At 50.9% G+C, this 13,918-nt stretch overlaps 2 protein-coding genes across 2 annotated transcripts; one reads left to right on the top strand and one right to left on the bottom strand.

Annotated features, from left to right (window-relative positions):
* The first annotated feature begins 970 nt into the window (after positions 1 to 970).
* BDR25DRAFT_295840 (subtilisin-like protein) lies at positions 971 to 2,881 on the top strand. Its single transcript, XM_033688873.1, has one exon. The coding sequence runs from the start codon at positions 1,082 to 1,084 to the stop codon at positions 2,855 to 2,857; it is 1,776 nt and encodes a 591-aa protein (XP_033541884.1). The 5' UTR covers positions 971 to 1,081; the 3' UTR covers positions 2,858 to 2,881.
* Positions 2,882 to 6,532: 3,651 nt separating this feature from the next.
* On the bottom strand, positions 6,533 to 12,829 carry BDR25DRAFT_328860 (uncharacterized protein; the record flags this gene model as incomplete). The annotated part of the gene is made up of 7 exons (XM_033692415.1): positions 6,533 to 6,558; positions 6,628 to 8,571; positions 8,718 to 8,769; positions 8,848 to 10,152; positions 10,302 to 10,524; positions 11,508 to 12,708; positions 12,751 to 12,829. 7 exons carry the CDS (start codon positions 12,827 to 12,829, stop codon positions 6,533 to 6,535), a joined length of 4,830 nt encoding a protein of 1,609 aa, XP_033541883.1.
* Positions 12,830 to 13,918: the final 1,089 nt, after the last annotated feature.

Here is a 13,918-nt window from a genome sequence, read left to right as displayed (position 1 = left end):
TGTAGTTAACCAAGGGCTTAGAACGAGCACGTGAAATCATCTACACGCAACGAACCCTCAAGAATCGCAAGGCTTTGAAAAACTCCACCGGAGTGCATTTTGTCGTGATTCTTGATTGTCGGCCAAAAATAGGCATCCGCATGAACAAGCTCAGGCTGAGCACGTGCAAAGACCCACAAACTGCTCCAACGTGGCCTTGGCGGAGGCCACAGCCACTTTCTCGCCCCATGCATTATCTGCATATGCAACTTCAACCTTGAAGCCTGAGCCACGCAGAGCAGCTGCGATTCCCTGGCCTTCATTCAGGGGACCTTGCGTCATACTTTTTCTGAGTAATCGTCTCGGATTCATTATTAGCGAACGAATGAACGTACCTGTCGCATCATCCCCCTTCTTTTCACTGTCATACTCGAGGAGAGGCTCTTCGGACTCGCCTTGGGAAGAAAAGCGTCCTCTCTTAATACTTCTATGAGAACTCGTCCCTCAAAGTTGCTATATTTTGTTCGATTAGTTGGGCAGATTTCCTTGTTCCTTTTGAGATTCTGTTTTCTTAGGATCAATACAACCTCCATCAAAGCTTAGCTAAGCCCTGTGAACAAGCGTCAGGCCAACACTCCCCCAATCGCTTAGACAGGCGGTGCACCTCTGGATTATATCTCATGCATCACGTTTCAGGCGATCCTGGCCAGGTTCTCAAAATCCCCCGTCATCATTCAATCGTCGTTTACCCTCCTTCATTCCTGCCGGTTCAGTTTACAACGAATCAGCAATGGCCTTGACATGGCATGCGGCGCAGCGGGAACAAGCGAGGGGCCGAGAGATGCTTGCTCTGAAGCCCAGTTTCAGATCTATAGGATCATTTTAGAACCTCTATGAGGGATTCTGTGGCTTGGCCGGGCGTAGAGGTCCCCTCTACGTCTTTGTGAGGATGTCCTCCAGAGTACAGCCCAAGTGACAGTCTTGGGACGCCTGGATGATAGGTATATAGGTTTGTTCGAAGTCCTCCCTTCATAGTCATCATCAACTCATTCACTTCAAAGCATCTCTTAAGTTTTCCGTTTTGCTTGCGTCTCTCTTCACCATGCATTTCCTTCTACCAACGATTGCAGCTCTCGTTGCTGTTTCGTCTAGTCTTCCTACTACTTCCACCAACAGTCATGTTGTTCATGAAAAGCGAAATTCAGTGCCTGCCAAATGGGCAAAAAGGTCAAGGATGAACCCTTCGACTCGTCTTCCTTTTCGCGTTGGTTTGAAGCAAAACAACTGGCACCGAGGACCTGAGTTCCTTGACTCCGTCTCCAACCCGTTGTCCAAGAATTACGGCAAACATTGGTCGATCGAAGAGGTCACTCAGACTTTCGCTCCCAGTGAGGAGAGCCGAGACACAGTCCTGCAGTGGCTGACTCACCATGGCATTCCTTCCTCCTCTGTGAAGGTTGGGGGAGCTCTTCACACTCTCGAGTTTGATCTGTCAATCGAGGATGCTGAAGAGCTCCTCAAGACGGAGTACTTTGTCTACGAGCACGATGAATCTGGTCGCAACCACGTTGCTTGCGAAGAATACAGCGTTCCAGAACACGTCAGCAAGCACATTAACATCATCACTCCCACTCTTCACTTCGACGTCAAGTCTAAGCGAGACATCTCCCGCGCTCCTTACCACGAGCCATTCGGAGACACGCACAAACCTTTCTCCAAGGACGACAACACCACCACGCTTCAAGACTGCTTCAATATGATCACTCCATCATGCCTTAAAGCACTCTACAACATTCCTGAGCCCTCCGAGGAGCCGTGCGAAGAGAACAGCTTCGGCATCGTGGAATATAACTCAGATACCTATATCGCGGAAGATCTCGATAGATTCTTTAAAAACTACACCCCGAAGGCTGTTGGCGCTCGGCCCGAATTCGTCTCAATCCTCGGAGGGAAGCTTGATACATCCAACCCTAGCGACTTCAACACTCATGGTGAGTCTAATCTGGACATCCAGTACGCTATGGCCATGACCTACCCTCAAAACATCACTTTGTACGAGGTCGGCAACGATTCTACGGATGATGCGGGCAATGTCAACTTCATGAAGACGAAGGTTGTCTCGGTGTCATGGGGCCAGAATGAGAACGAACTCACGCCAGCTTACATGGAGACTGTTTGCAACGAATACATGAAACTCGGCCTCCAAGGTGTCTCTGTCATCTACTCTTCTGGCGACGACGGTGTTGCTGGCGGTAGCGGCGAGTGCATGGACGACCGCTTCGCTCCCGACTTCCCAGCCACATGCCCATACGTCACCGCAGTCGGCGCCACGCAGCTCGATGAATCGAACAACGACCTCGCCGGAACACTCGAGTCTAACGGCCAGCCTGAAGTCGCTATCAACTCAGTCGTCAAGTCCGGTGGAGGTTTCAGCGAGGTCTTTAGTGTCCCCGACTGGCAAAAAGACGTCGTATCCAACTTCCTCAAGAACGCCGACCTTCCCTTTGGCAAGGAAAAATTCAACAATTCAGGCAAAGTCCGCGCTTTCCCCGATATCTCTGCCAACGGCCACAACTATGCTGTTTATACTGGCGGCGAAGTCGGTGCCGTCGACGGCACTTCCGCTTCTGCTCCCCTCTTCGCATCCATGATTTCCCTCATCAACGAGGAGCGGATAAAGGCGGGTAAGAGCAGCGTTGGATTCCTGAATCCCGTGTTGTACAAGTATGCCGATAAATACGCCCGCGATATCACGTCTGGAAGCAACCCGGGATGCGACACGGATGGATTTGAGGCTGTTGAGGGCTGGGATCCCGTGTCGGGTCTTGGGACTCCGGATTACACAGGATTGAAGGATGTTTTCATGAGTCTGGATTAAAGGCTTGGGATATTCCTTTCCATTTCATTCATCTAGGTATTGCATGTATGCATAGCGAGCGGCCATTCTGTAGCATTTCTGCGGCGTTAATTAGATATCTTTTGCCAGCTTCATTCCAATTTATCAGCTGTACAATAAGCTAGATAACAAGCTATTTCATATTAGACTTCATTCACGGGATTTCAAATCAATCTGTTTTGTGAATACCTCCATGGTTCTACTTTATTCTTATGCTTTCTTCAAGCACCATGCTAGAGAGGGTAATGCCCAGGCCTCGGACTTATCTCCTGCATCCCACGCATCAGGAAGTGACCAAAATTCAGCACAAATACTAAATATCCGGAGGCGGTAGACGCCTAACGTACTTTCATAGGTTTCGCGAACCCTGTTATAGGAAAATAATGGTCTCTTCGTAATATCCCTCGTGGGAATACATCGAAACTAGACTCAGTTAAACCAATGACATAGCCGGGTGGTCGGCCACCAAGCTGTTTTTACCTTCCCGGCAGAAGTTGAGACGCTGTTTATCAGCGTCCTCAGGCAGCTTCCTGGCTGCAGATCCAAGCGAGGTATGCTCTAGCAATCAACGTACATGGTGCGGTAGGTAGAGTCTGTCGTCATCTTCGATATCGTATATTGAAGAAGTTGTCTAACTTTTCCTGTCTATCCAGCAAGTTCATAGATAGTTGCAAGTTTGACGCTTGTTATATGCTTTGCCGAGAGTCGGAATCCTGCCCGGTATCGATAAACGTCATGATATTGGTGAAAATCTTGATGGCTGTGTCGAGTGATCATCGCCGTGAATGCGCCGCAGCAAGTACTATTCCCATGCTTACCGTCCCATGTGTCGAATCGCCAAGTGCCCAAAATACGTGAGGTAAGATTCGTGGAGCTGGTGGCCAAAAGTCCTAGTCGCCTTAACGTGAGACAGCGAAGGTAGCGCTAATACCCCGCTAGTTGAAGCATTTCCTTCTCATTATCCCGGCTTAGATAGGCTTCTGGCCAGTCGCATACGACATTATGGATTGATAGGCTTTCTCCGTTTTCGTTTCGGGTCACGAGAGAACATTCGACCAGAATTGCCGTTTTCCTAGAAAACTCGAATGGGGAACTGGAGGTCCCTTTGAACTATTTTGGGACTGTAGCCACTAGAGTCTTCACAGCTGCACAGAGGGAACTGACGACTTACAATTGAGCTTGGAGAGTTGAGTAGCACTTACCGGGGAGGTGATGATATCGTAAACGATGAACTACCTAGGGTGCTAGAATCGCAGAGCATCTCATAATAGCAAGCGAAGGCAGAAAACACGTACCTACTCATAGGTGACTATCCACCAGCCGCGAGGCAGTGGTCTCAACTGATATGCTGATATCACCATGAAAATGTCCAAACCTCCAAGACAGGCAGAACTTATAGGGAATGAAATATATCATTACGAACCGAGATAATGGAAGGCCTAAAGAAAGGCATTAAAAGAGGACCAAAAAAGACGAGAAAGGAGAAACCACGGGTGATGTTTGTGTGCTTCCCAGGAAAGCCGTCCCCTCCAGGTATCCTCTTCTCCAGGTATCCTCTTCCCCAGACCAAGGTCAGTCCCGCAAACAGTACATTAAAACCACAGGGTTTTTGCAAGTCATCGTGTACCAGCCAGCCAGCGTTTATCGATCGAAATGCATATTCGCCTCAGTCTCCCATTCGCCAATTATCGCACCGCCGTTCTCGGATGGCGGTCGGTCGGGACAGTTTAACAGCAATCCTCCGCACACTCGCAACACTCCGCGCAGCACTCACATCCCTCTTCACAAACAAAGCAGCAGCACAAGGCCGCAAGACTTAAACCCCGTCAGCTCCTACTCGATCCAAATCGACCCTATGATTTGTGTACTCACCAAGCGCCTAAGCATCCTCGATTCTTCTTCTGCTTCTGTGGCGGCGGCGGACCCGGTTGATATTGCATATGTCCCTGCGGCGGATAGTATTGTGGCTGTCCACCGTATTGGCCTTGGGGTGGGCCGTAGCTGGACGGAATATGTTAGCGTTCTGTCGCATTGTCCGCGAGGATGTGCTGTCAACGCAAGACCACGGGGGTGGGGTTTTGCTTATTTCCCCAGCGTGGAGGGTTGTTGGTGGACAAAAAGAAAACACCGACCTCTGCGGTGGATACTGCGGGTCGTTGGACTGATAGTATTGGCTCGCAGACATTGTGATCTTTTATCTCGCTATCTATATTTGTCTCGCAAAGTATGTAGGTATGGGGGGATGACAGGATTCACAAAGCTCAGAGGATGAGTGAGGAGAAAAGGCTTGCGACAAAGTTTTGTTAGGTTCAGTCGAAGCCTTACGCGGTGGGTGCGCGGTGATCGGCCGGAATCTGGGAGACCGAGCTCGCTAGTTCTGAGCTCACGGGGGTGTCGTCCTGGGGTCAATCGCGGGAGCAAGGAAGAAGCGTTTGAATTGGGTTTGTAGGGAGGAGTTATCCTTAAAGGAGATTGTTGTGAAGCGTGAGGTAGGAGATGTTGCGGATTTGATCAGAAGACTGACAGATGAAGGGAGCACCTGCACCTCTTATGTCACCTCGAAGGCGGGGAGGGCGCGCCACCATCTGTCTCTGCCCAGCCCTTGCGATCCCGGCGTCCGCGTCCGCAAATAACGATCCAGGTAAGAAGCCCGGGATTACGAGTCCCCTAAATTACATGGAAGCACTGCGCCATTATCCTTGTACCTATTCCTCAAACGGTAGTCCTGTGGCGAAACCTCTGTCAGTACCTTCCCATGATTTGACACGGCAATTGAGGCTGGTGCAAAGAGAGAGAGAGCTTCGTCATGGCTGGATCGAACGCCATCTGCGACACCTGCCAGCCCCGTCTTGAAATCTTCGGGGCGCTGCTAAGCTTCCTTGGCAAAGCTTCGCATCACAGGCGTTTCACCACTGCAACAAAACAACCCACGTCCTTAACCTCTCCAGTACATACATGGACTGACAAGCATGTCTATGGATATCTAGCAGAATGACTGAGAAAAGAAGGCGAAGTGTTCGAACAGCAGTTCTTAAAAAATTCATACTCTATCATGCATTAAAATATCTACCCCAACCCCTATCTCATAACATCACATCGCATTGCCACGCCATCTCTTCGCATCACAAAATCCTCCACCAAAACATACATCCACTCCTCACTCATCATATCCTAATCTTAGAGCCTCCAATATTTTCAATCCTCCTCCGAGAATAGTGTCCAAGGTACCCTTCGGATGTGCCGCTCATCCCCTCCACCGACTCGGTATATATCCTTTCATCCACCCCTCCACTTCCCCTCGCCCTAACCTCCAAAAGTAAAAGCCATTGGCACCAATCCACCTAACTATATGCATGCATCACACAACCAGTACCAGTACCAGTACCAGTAAAAGCGAACGAATCCATCCATCCAGAAGCAACGCGCCATGCAGAAAGTTATAAGCGACAGAAGAATGCTGGCATAAATGCGAGAATCCCCATGCACCCCCTTCATCAGACATGGTTGGACCCAATATCTGAGTCCGGCCGGTTATGTACAGTACCTATATGTGTGAGAACGAGCATATCCTGGAGCTAATTCACCGAGCATACGAAATTCGAATAAGGATAAACGGGTAGGGTAGAGCAAAAAATCCATCATAATCTACTCGAAAAATTAGAAACCGAACGGGTTCTGAGGTGCTGATTTACTTGTTAGCCGCTCGCATCCAACAACAAAATCAACAACAACCAGATTAATTGGAGACTTACTAGCTTTGGCCAAATTCGCTCTCCCCGTCGGCTGAGGCGTTAATTTTTTCGCAGGCTGTACTCCAAACCTAATCGACGGCGCCGGTCCCGTCTTCTGTGCAACAAGAGGTTGCGCTTGTGGCATCGGAGGCATCGGAGGCATAGGCGGCATCGGTGGCATCGGTGGAGGGCTCTGCGTCTGTCCAAATCCAGTTGGTGTGGGCTGGATTGCGGGAGGTAGGAATCGGTTGATTCCAGTAGCTTGCGGGTTAAGTGGTTGAGGAGAGAAAGACTGGAACCCTGTGGGTTGGGATTGCATTGGTTGGAATGGCGGTCGTGGTGGGTCTGCAAAAGGGCTGGCGTTCTGCTGAAAGCCCTGTTGCATGCCCGGTTGAAATCCTTGCTGGAAGCTGGTCGGCTGTGATTGCTGGAAGGGCGCGAATCCCGTCGGTTGAGACTGCATTGGTGGAGGGGACATCGTGTTGTACCCAGTCGGTTGAGGCATGATGCCATTTTGCTGGAACTGGAAACCTTGGTTTTGTTGCGGGAAGCCAGTCATCTGTTGTTGGAGGCTCTGCTGCTGTAGACGTTGCATGTTAAGATCTTGCAGGCTAGCACCCGGTGGAGCGACCTGGGTGTGCATGTTTGGAGCGCCCCCATATCCCGTAAGTTGGGGCTGCAATGGCGGCGGAGGTCCAAAGGCACTCTGTTGTGGATTTTGGGGAGCAGATGAAGCTCGCTGGGGTGGAGGAGCGATGAGACCTCCCTGGTTCTGCTGGGGAGGCGCCTGGGGCCTCATCCGCGGAGGAGCGAGCTGTTGGGGTGGAAGTGGCTGCACGGCGGCCACTTGATCGAAGAGTGATGGGGCGGCTCCAGTAGGCTGCACCGGCTGAGGAGGTGGTTGGGACACTGCTGGGGGGGCGGCTGAAGGTGCGGCTGTAACTTCCGGTTTGATCGCGGGCATGAGAATTGAAAGCTCGCCTAAAGATCCTGTGAGAGCAGGTACTTGTGGAGCAGGAGCAGGAGCAGGTGCAGGTGCAGGTGCAGGTGCAGGTGCAGGTGCAGGCGCAGGCGCAGTGGGCGCCGGTGCAGGAGCGGGAGGTTGTGTTGCGGCCGGAGGTGTTGATGCAGCTGGTGCAGGTGCGGGTGCAGATGTAGATGGCTGTCTTGAAGGCTTAACATCCCAAGCATTGTCGTCAAATCCTTCCACCTTCTTTTCAGGGACCGGCGCGGAAGCAAGAGGAGTCGCTGTTGAATCAACTGGCTTCTTAACCGTATCATCAGTCTTCTGCTCAAAAGCCTTCGGATCCACGACGTCGTTGGTCTGCACCGGAGGAGCAGGACGTCCCTTACGAGTATTGTTTCTCAGCACACCACCAGGCCCGGAGAAGAGTCCGCCAGCACTGCCATTCGCTTCATCGCCATCTTCGATTACAGACGCGCCTCCAAAGCTAACACTTCGTTTCTCTCGTTCTGCGGTGCGTCCAAACTTGTTGTCGAGATATTTCATGACTCGCAGAATATCCCCTTCCTTCAAGCCCAAGGTCCGCAAAAGCTTGTCTGAGATATCTGGAAGATTCTCCTCGCCCATCTGATCTTTGTGGAACGCCATGGCGTATCGTTCGCAGATCTGCAGGTTGACACCACACTGCAGGAAGAAATCGAACCAGTCATACTCCGGCTTCTTTTCGACGGTGATTCCTGAGGTCGAGCGAGCCGCTTGCTCCTTGGCGCGCTGGGTATTCTTGCGTTTGATATCAGATAGGGGCTTATCGTCGTCTAGAGAGATGCCCGTTACACGCTCAACATATTCCAAATCTTCTATGGCCATCTTCGGGACAGGCACAGCAATCTTGACACCATTCACCTTGTGGAGATGAATTTTGCCATCTTTTATAGTCAAAAACTCCGCCTCGACTTTGAAAGATCCGGATCGATCGGTCCAAGTCCGTACTCTGTTAGGATCTAGTTAACAAGTTAGCAAATTGAATAATGGTGGTGGTGTTTGTGCCCGAAACGACAAGAATTATCATGTGCTACGACCATGCCAGGGTCTGATCCAGCGAAATGTTATAGTGTGAAGTGGGAGGAAAATCTAGATAATTACTCACTCGGTTTGGACGAGGACTTTGAGTCCTTTGCGGTGCTTTCGCGTTTGCTTCTCTGTGATGTGCGACGATGGTCAACATTCGCTTGCATAAGACTAGAATGACGCGCAGGTAAGTGCAGGCCAGGTCCTACCTGATCAGCCCTAACATCGCTATCATGCCGTCTGTTCGATTTAGAGACTTGGCGCGTAAGGTCTTCCTCCTCCAATCTATTCTGCTCTGTCACCGACCGTCCAGCGTTGATTCCGGAACGACTCGAGGAGGAGGCGATGGGGACGGTTTCTGTAATTTCGACGTAGTTAGATGGCACGACTCCTTCTTTGCCGTTCTTCAACCGCCGAACCTTCCACCACTCATCACTTGCCGAATCATCGAGAATCAACACCTCATCTCCAAGGCCGACCGTGACCTCGTCGTCCCCCTGAGCCATAAAGTCGAACAGCATATGTCCCTTCTTTTGCACGTTCGAGTGCCCAGAGCCTGCAGCAAGGACTTCTCGGAGCCCCGAAGCCTTTGCAAGACCAGACAGTTCACTGAGCGCTTCCATAATCTCTGACGCGGTATCCTTTGCTCCGCAATGGAAGTCCACACTCTTACTAGGTCTTTTCAGCTCCAAGAAGACGTGCTTCCCCTCTTGGGAGTATAACTCGAGCTTGTCCGCCGACCATTCTTGTTGCGGTCCATCACGAGAGTTCGGAGGCGCAATCATAATCACGCCCTTAGGGACATTGATGCCTAGTACCATGGGCATTTTCTTGTTCTTGCCCGGCTGCGACAAATACTCGTGGATGTTGTAGAGATGGTATCCGGAAGCGGAGAGGGGTGTTCGAGGCTGGCGGTCTTCGGTGTCGATCTGGTCGAACGTAACGCTTCGAGCGGGAGGGGAGACCACTGTTGCAGGTGGTGATTCGGGAGATCGCGGGGAAGCATATTGTGTAATGGGAGGCGAGATTTGCTGCGATTCCGGTCTTCTCGGAAGTCGAGGCGGCGGGGCGGAATCCTCGTCCGATTCTTCTGGAGTGAATTGCACGGTTTTACGAGGAGGAAGACGAATATTAGGGGGGGGTGAGATAGCTCCCCGCGGAGCCGCGGTTTGTTCAGACTTCTTCTGAATAATGCCTGCGAGAGCAGCAGCAGGGCTCTGATGGACAGGGCTGTCGGGGGTTGGGGGCTGCTGTTCATCGTCCGAATCTGGGGCAGGCGCAGCTGGGGCAGGTGGACGGGCCGGCAATGCGGGGGACGTTACCTCTGCGACATTGTCCTTCACGTCAATGTAGTTTGACGGAGCAAAGCCATAATCTCCATCCACCCCAACCAGTGTCCAATCCGGGTCTGAAGTATCGTAGACATCGAGAAGGGCGTCTTCCTTGAAGGAGAGCTCTTCGTCGGTCTGGCGGGTGTAGTCGTAGAGGGCCTTTGCTTTCTGGAGAGGGGCAGCCTAGCAGGAGATGCGGTTAGCAACCAGACGAGGTGATGCGGCCAACGAACGCAGCCAAGTATGTATCATGTGCATCAGAGTATGTTACGGCTCGATCACCAGAGAGGCTCGAGGCTGGGCAGCATGCATGGGCGTAACCTGCAGCTTACCTCTTCTACATAATTATTGGGGATCAATCCCTCGGGCTCATCCTCGTCCTCGCTAGAGACCTTCTTCTTCGCCTTCCACCAATCGTCGTCGGTCGACTTCTCCAGGACCATCAAAATGTCGCCTTCGGACAAGGCGAGCTCATTCTCGCTCTGGGGAGCGTAGTCGTAAATGGCGCGGAATATGCCTAGGAAAACCATCGTGTCGGCCGGCGGTGCGGCGCACCTCGAAGCTGAAGCGGGATGTTGTGGGGGGGGAGGGTTAGTGTTGCGGATGACGACGAAGCGGAATGAAAGTGCATAAGCTGGGCGGAGGGCAACGGGGATGAGGTTGCACGTTCGAGGGGGGCTGGCAGGGGAGGCGCGGTGGCGCTTGGGCCGTGGGGGAGGGTTTGTTAGGGCGAGAAGGTTAAGTATCAACAAGAAACAGAGAAAGAAGCTCTCTGAGGAGTGAATTAAAGGCGATAAGTGGAGTGTGAGGCCGTCGAGGTGGTAGCCAAAGCTGAGACAGATGCTGTTCGCTGCGAAAGCTAAGCACGAGCCACGTCGGTTCGGGTATAGCACCGTTTGCCAGGTCCGCCCCGGCCAACGACGTCAACGATGCATCGTCCCTGCAGCTTGTACTCCCTTAGCTCGAGCTCGAGAAGGCGTTTGCATCAGGTTGCCATCTTTCTATGCTCTTTGTGTTGCTGTGAAGCACCTTTGGCCTTTTCTAATGCCTCGCGGGAATGCAAGCTCGAGGTTCTGGTTCGGGATTGGCGGGCTACTTCATGCTGCCTAATGCGGTAATCCAATTACCTCCTATTGAGTCTCGTATACAAAGCTCCACAGTTCAGAAATATAACATTAATCGGCCTGCAAAACATACCAGGTTCTGGTTCAATTTACAGCCTTATGTCCTTTGAATGCTCTCTGAATATTCAGTCAATGTGCCGACATATCAAATCCATTTTGCATGTTTCGTGCTGAGCTAACGAACAAGACTCTTCAATACATGGGCAGTAAGCGGAAGTAAGGTGATTGCCTTTGATCCTTTAGTACGTGAATCGAAACCCCTCCGTGCCCTCAATAACCTTCTTCCCCTTCCCCTGCCGCTGATTCGCCATATAAAAGTACACCGAAAAAGAAGCAACGCAGCCGATGATCAAGATATGCGAGCTAAACAGGAGGTCAACTGGCCATGTCTAGAAATACTGAACAAACACTTACCCAATCGAGACCCAAATAGCTGTCATATACCGCGGCGCCTCGGACTGTCTCACAATAAAGCTCCCCGCAATACCACCAGCACCATTGCATGCCGTGACCGCCGCGGCGAAGAACGCCCGTTTCCACTGTCCAACGATATTATTAGCCTGGTAAGTCGCCAATGCCGCCCAGTTGGCCACGTATGCGCCAGTAGCAAGGTAGGTCCCCACATAACGAACGGTGACCTGGTCCGTAAATCCCAGCATGCAAAATCCAATGATGAGGCATATTGAGTTGAATGTGATGACAGGCCCTCGTAGCTGGAACTTGTCCCCAACAAGTGATGATAGGATTGCCGGGATGACGGCGTAGTAGTACGGTGGCGCAGACAACAAGATGGCCTTGTTTGTGCCGAATCGCATACCGCCTTGCAGGATAATCGGCAGGAAATAAGACAGCGATGTTGACACCAGATTCTGCAGAAAGTACATCGTGCAGAATCCGTAAACCTTGGGGTCTTTTGCATGCACGAGCACCTTCTTCCACGAAAACGAATCCACCATCACATCTCCCCTGTCTTTTTCAATTCTACTCGCCGCAACCTTACTCTCTTCCTCATTAAGAAACATGAAGCTCTGATGCGCATTCTCCGGGAAATCAACCATCCACCAATACGTGATGATGCCCATGAATGCAGCGATGGCGCCTTGAACGATGAACATCCATTGCCAGCCTTTGATTCCAGAGTGGCCCTCGAGTTGGTTGAGGCCAAAGTTGACAATACCGCCGGTAGCGAGAACAATGACCTCGCCACTCTGCATGAGCGCAAAGCGTAGTTGTTGTTCCTTTCGGGTGTACCACGTGCTGATTAAGTACGTCAATCCCGGGTAGACGCCCGACATAGCGATACCGAGGAGGATTCTCAAACCGATCATTTGTCTCCAGGTCTGAACAAAAGCCGTGCATAATGTGATTAGACCAAAGCAGAAAGTGATGAAGGAAAACCAGATCCGAGGCCCAAAGGCCCTAACCGCTATTGTTGACGGAAGCTGAAAAGCAATCGATGCAATCGTGAAAATGAAAATGGAGACTGAATATCTGTTTCCCTGGTCCAGATGGAGATCTCTCAGCATGGATGTAACAGAGGCGCTCGAGATGACTCCAGAGTCCAGTAAATCCAGGCTACAGAGGATACCGGCAATGCTGCATAATCTTAAGTCCACTTTAAGTCGAATTCGGCGCTCAAGCTTCCCCTTGTCTTCACCTCCTTCTCCGGGGGGCTGAAGGGTCTGGACATCTCCAAACTCCTCCTCGGGCCCACTCGCAGGCGGACTCTTTGGCATCGTGCAATTGAAGGAAGTGTAGCATAGCGGTGGGGAAGAAAGCGCAAAGAGTAGAACGTCCTATCTATTAGTTCTGCATTGCATAAGGTTAGCCTAACCTATGAGGATCCGCACCGATTCCCAATAGTTGCCGAGGTGCGCGATCTCGGCCCTTCGTAATCACCATGTCATCGGTGGCGGATTTCTGATAACTCCTCTGACGCTCTACTCTGGCAAGTACAGTTTCTACTCTGTGGGCTCGGATCCCTTTTCAAGCCTGCTGGAATTTATGGCATAGAGATTGGATATCAATGACAGCTTCTTTCAAGTGTGGCCCGCGGCCTGGACATTGGCACTTGCAGTGATCTCGAACGAGAAACTCGAGCTTAATACCAAAGTCTTTCATACTATTCTGAAGGAGCCGTCTTGGAAGCTTCGGAACTCCGATCTTACTTCGCGTTCTTACCTTAGTGTTTTGCCAGAGATTCCCCAATAACTACCCAGTTATCTCTCTTTCTGCTAACACCATTTCAACACCTTCCAAAGGAGCACCAAGAATAACTTTATTCCTCCACCTGAAACCCTTTACCGTAATTCTTTGTCCTTTTCCATTACTTGGACTTGATAGATCATGACTTCACGCTTGGCAGTAGACCTCCTCATAACGGACCTAGACAAAATCGCACCAATAGACTTTCACCGCGTAGTAATTGTTAGAACTAGGATTCTAGTCAGCAAATCGGTCTTAACGTCCACAGCTAAGAGGTACTCTAAGATGTTTGCAAACACTCTATCCACGAGTCGTCGACATGGCCTAATGTCAGGAAACGCAGTTCCCTCAAGGCTTGAACACTTTAACCGTCGTAATACGCAGCAGCTCTACCATCCATCGGCATTTATAAATAGTAACATACGGATTACAGTGCAGCTGCGCAATAATCTCTAAAGTTTTATAGAAAGAAATCCACTATTTAGCATGTACAGGCGTGGATCTCAGCGACCATAGGTTGCCAGTCTGGGATAGGTAAATAAGTAGACCGAGAGTGTCCTTAGTCATGTTCAGTTACGCAACCTTCTTAAACATTAGCATAGTTATAGCCTTATTAGATC

Source organism: Lindgomyces ingoldianus, assembly GCF_010093535.1.
Source record: "Lindgomyces ingoldianus strain ATCC 200398 unplaced genomic scaffold BDR25scaffold_41, whole genome shotgun sequence".
In the NCBI taxonomy this organism is placed as follows: domain Eukaryota; kingdom Fungi; phylum Ascomycota; class Dothideomycetes; order Pleosporales; family Lindgomycetaceae; genus Lindgomyces; species Lindgomyces ingoldianus.
The sequence above is the reverse complement of the archived record's forward strand: the minus strand, read 5'-3'. Positions and strand labels throughout refer to the sequence as shown.

Coding starts and splice junctions, on each gene's coding strand:
- BDR25DRAFT_295840 (XM_033688873.1), top strand. CDS start 1,082: ATGCATTTCCTTCTACCAACGATTGCAGCTCTCGTTGCTGTTTCGTCT.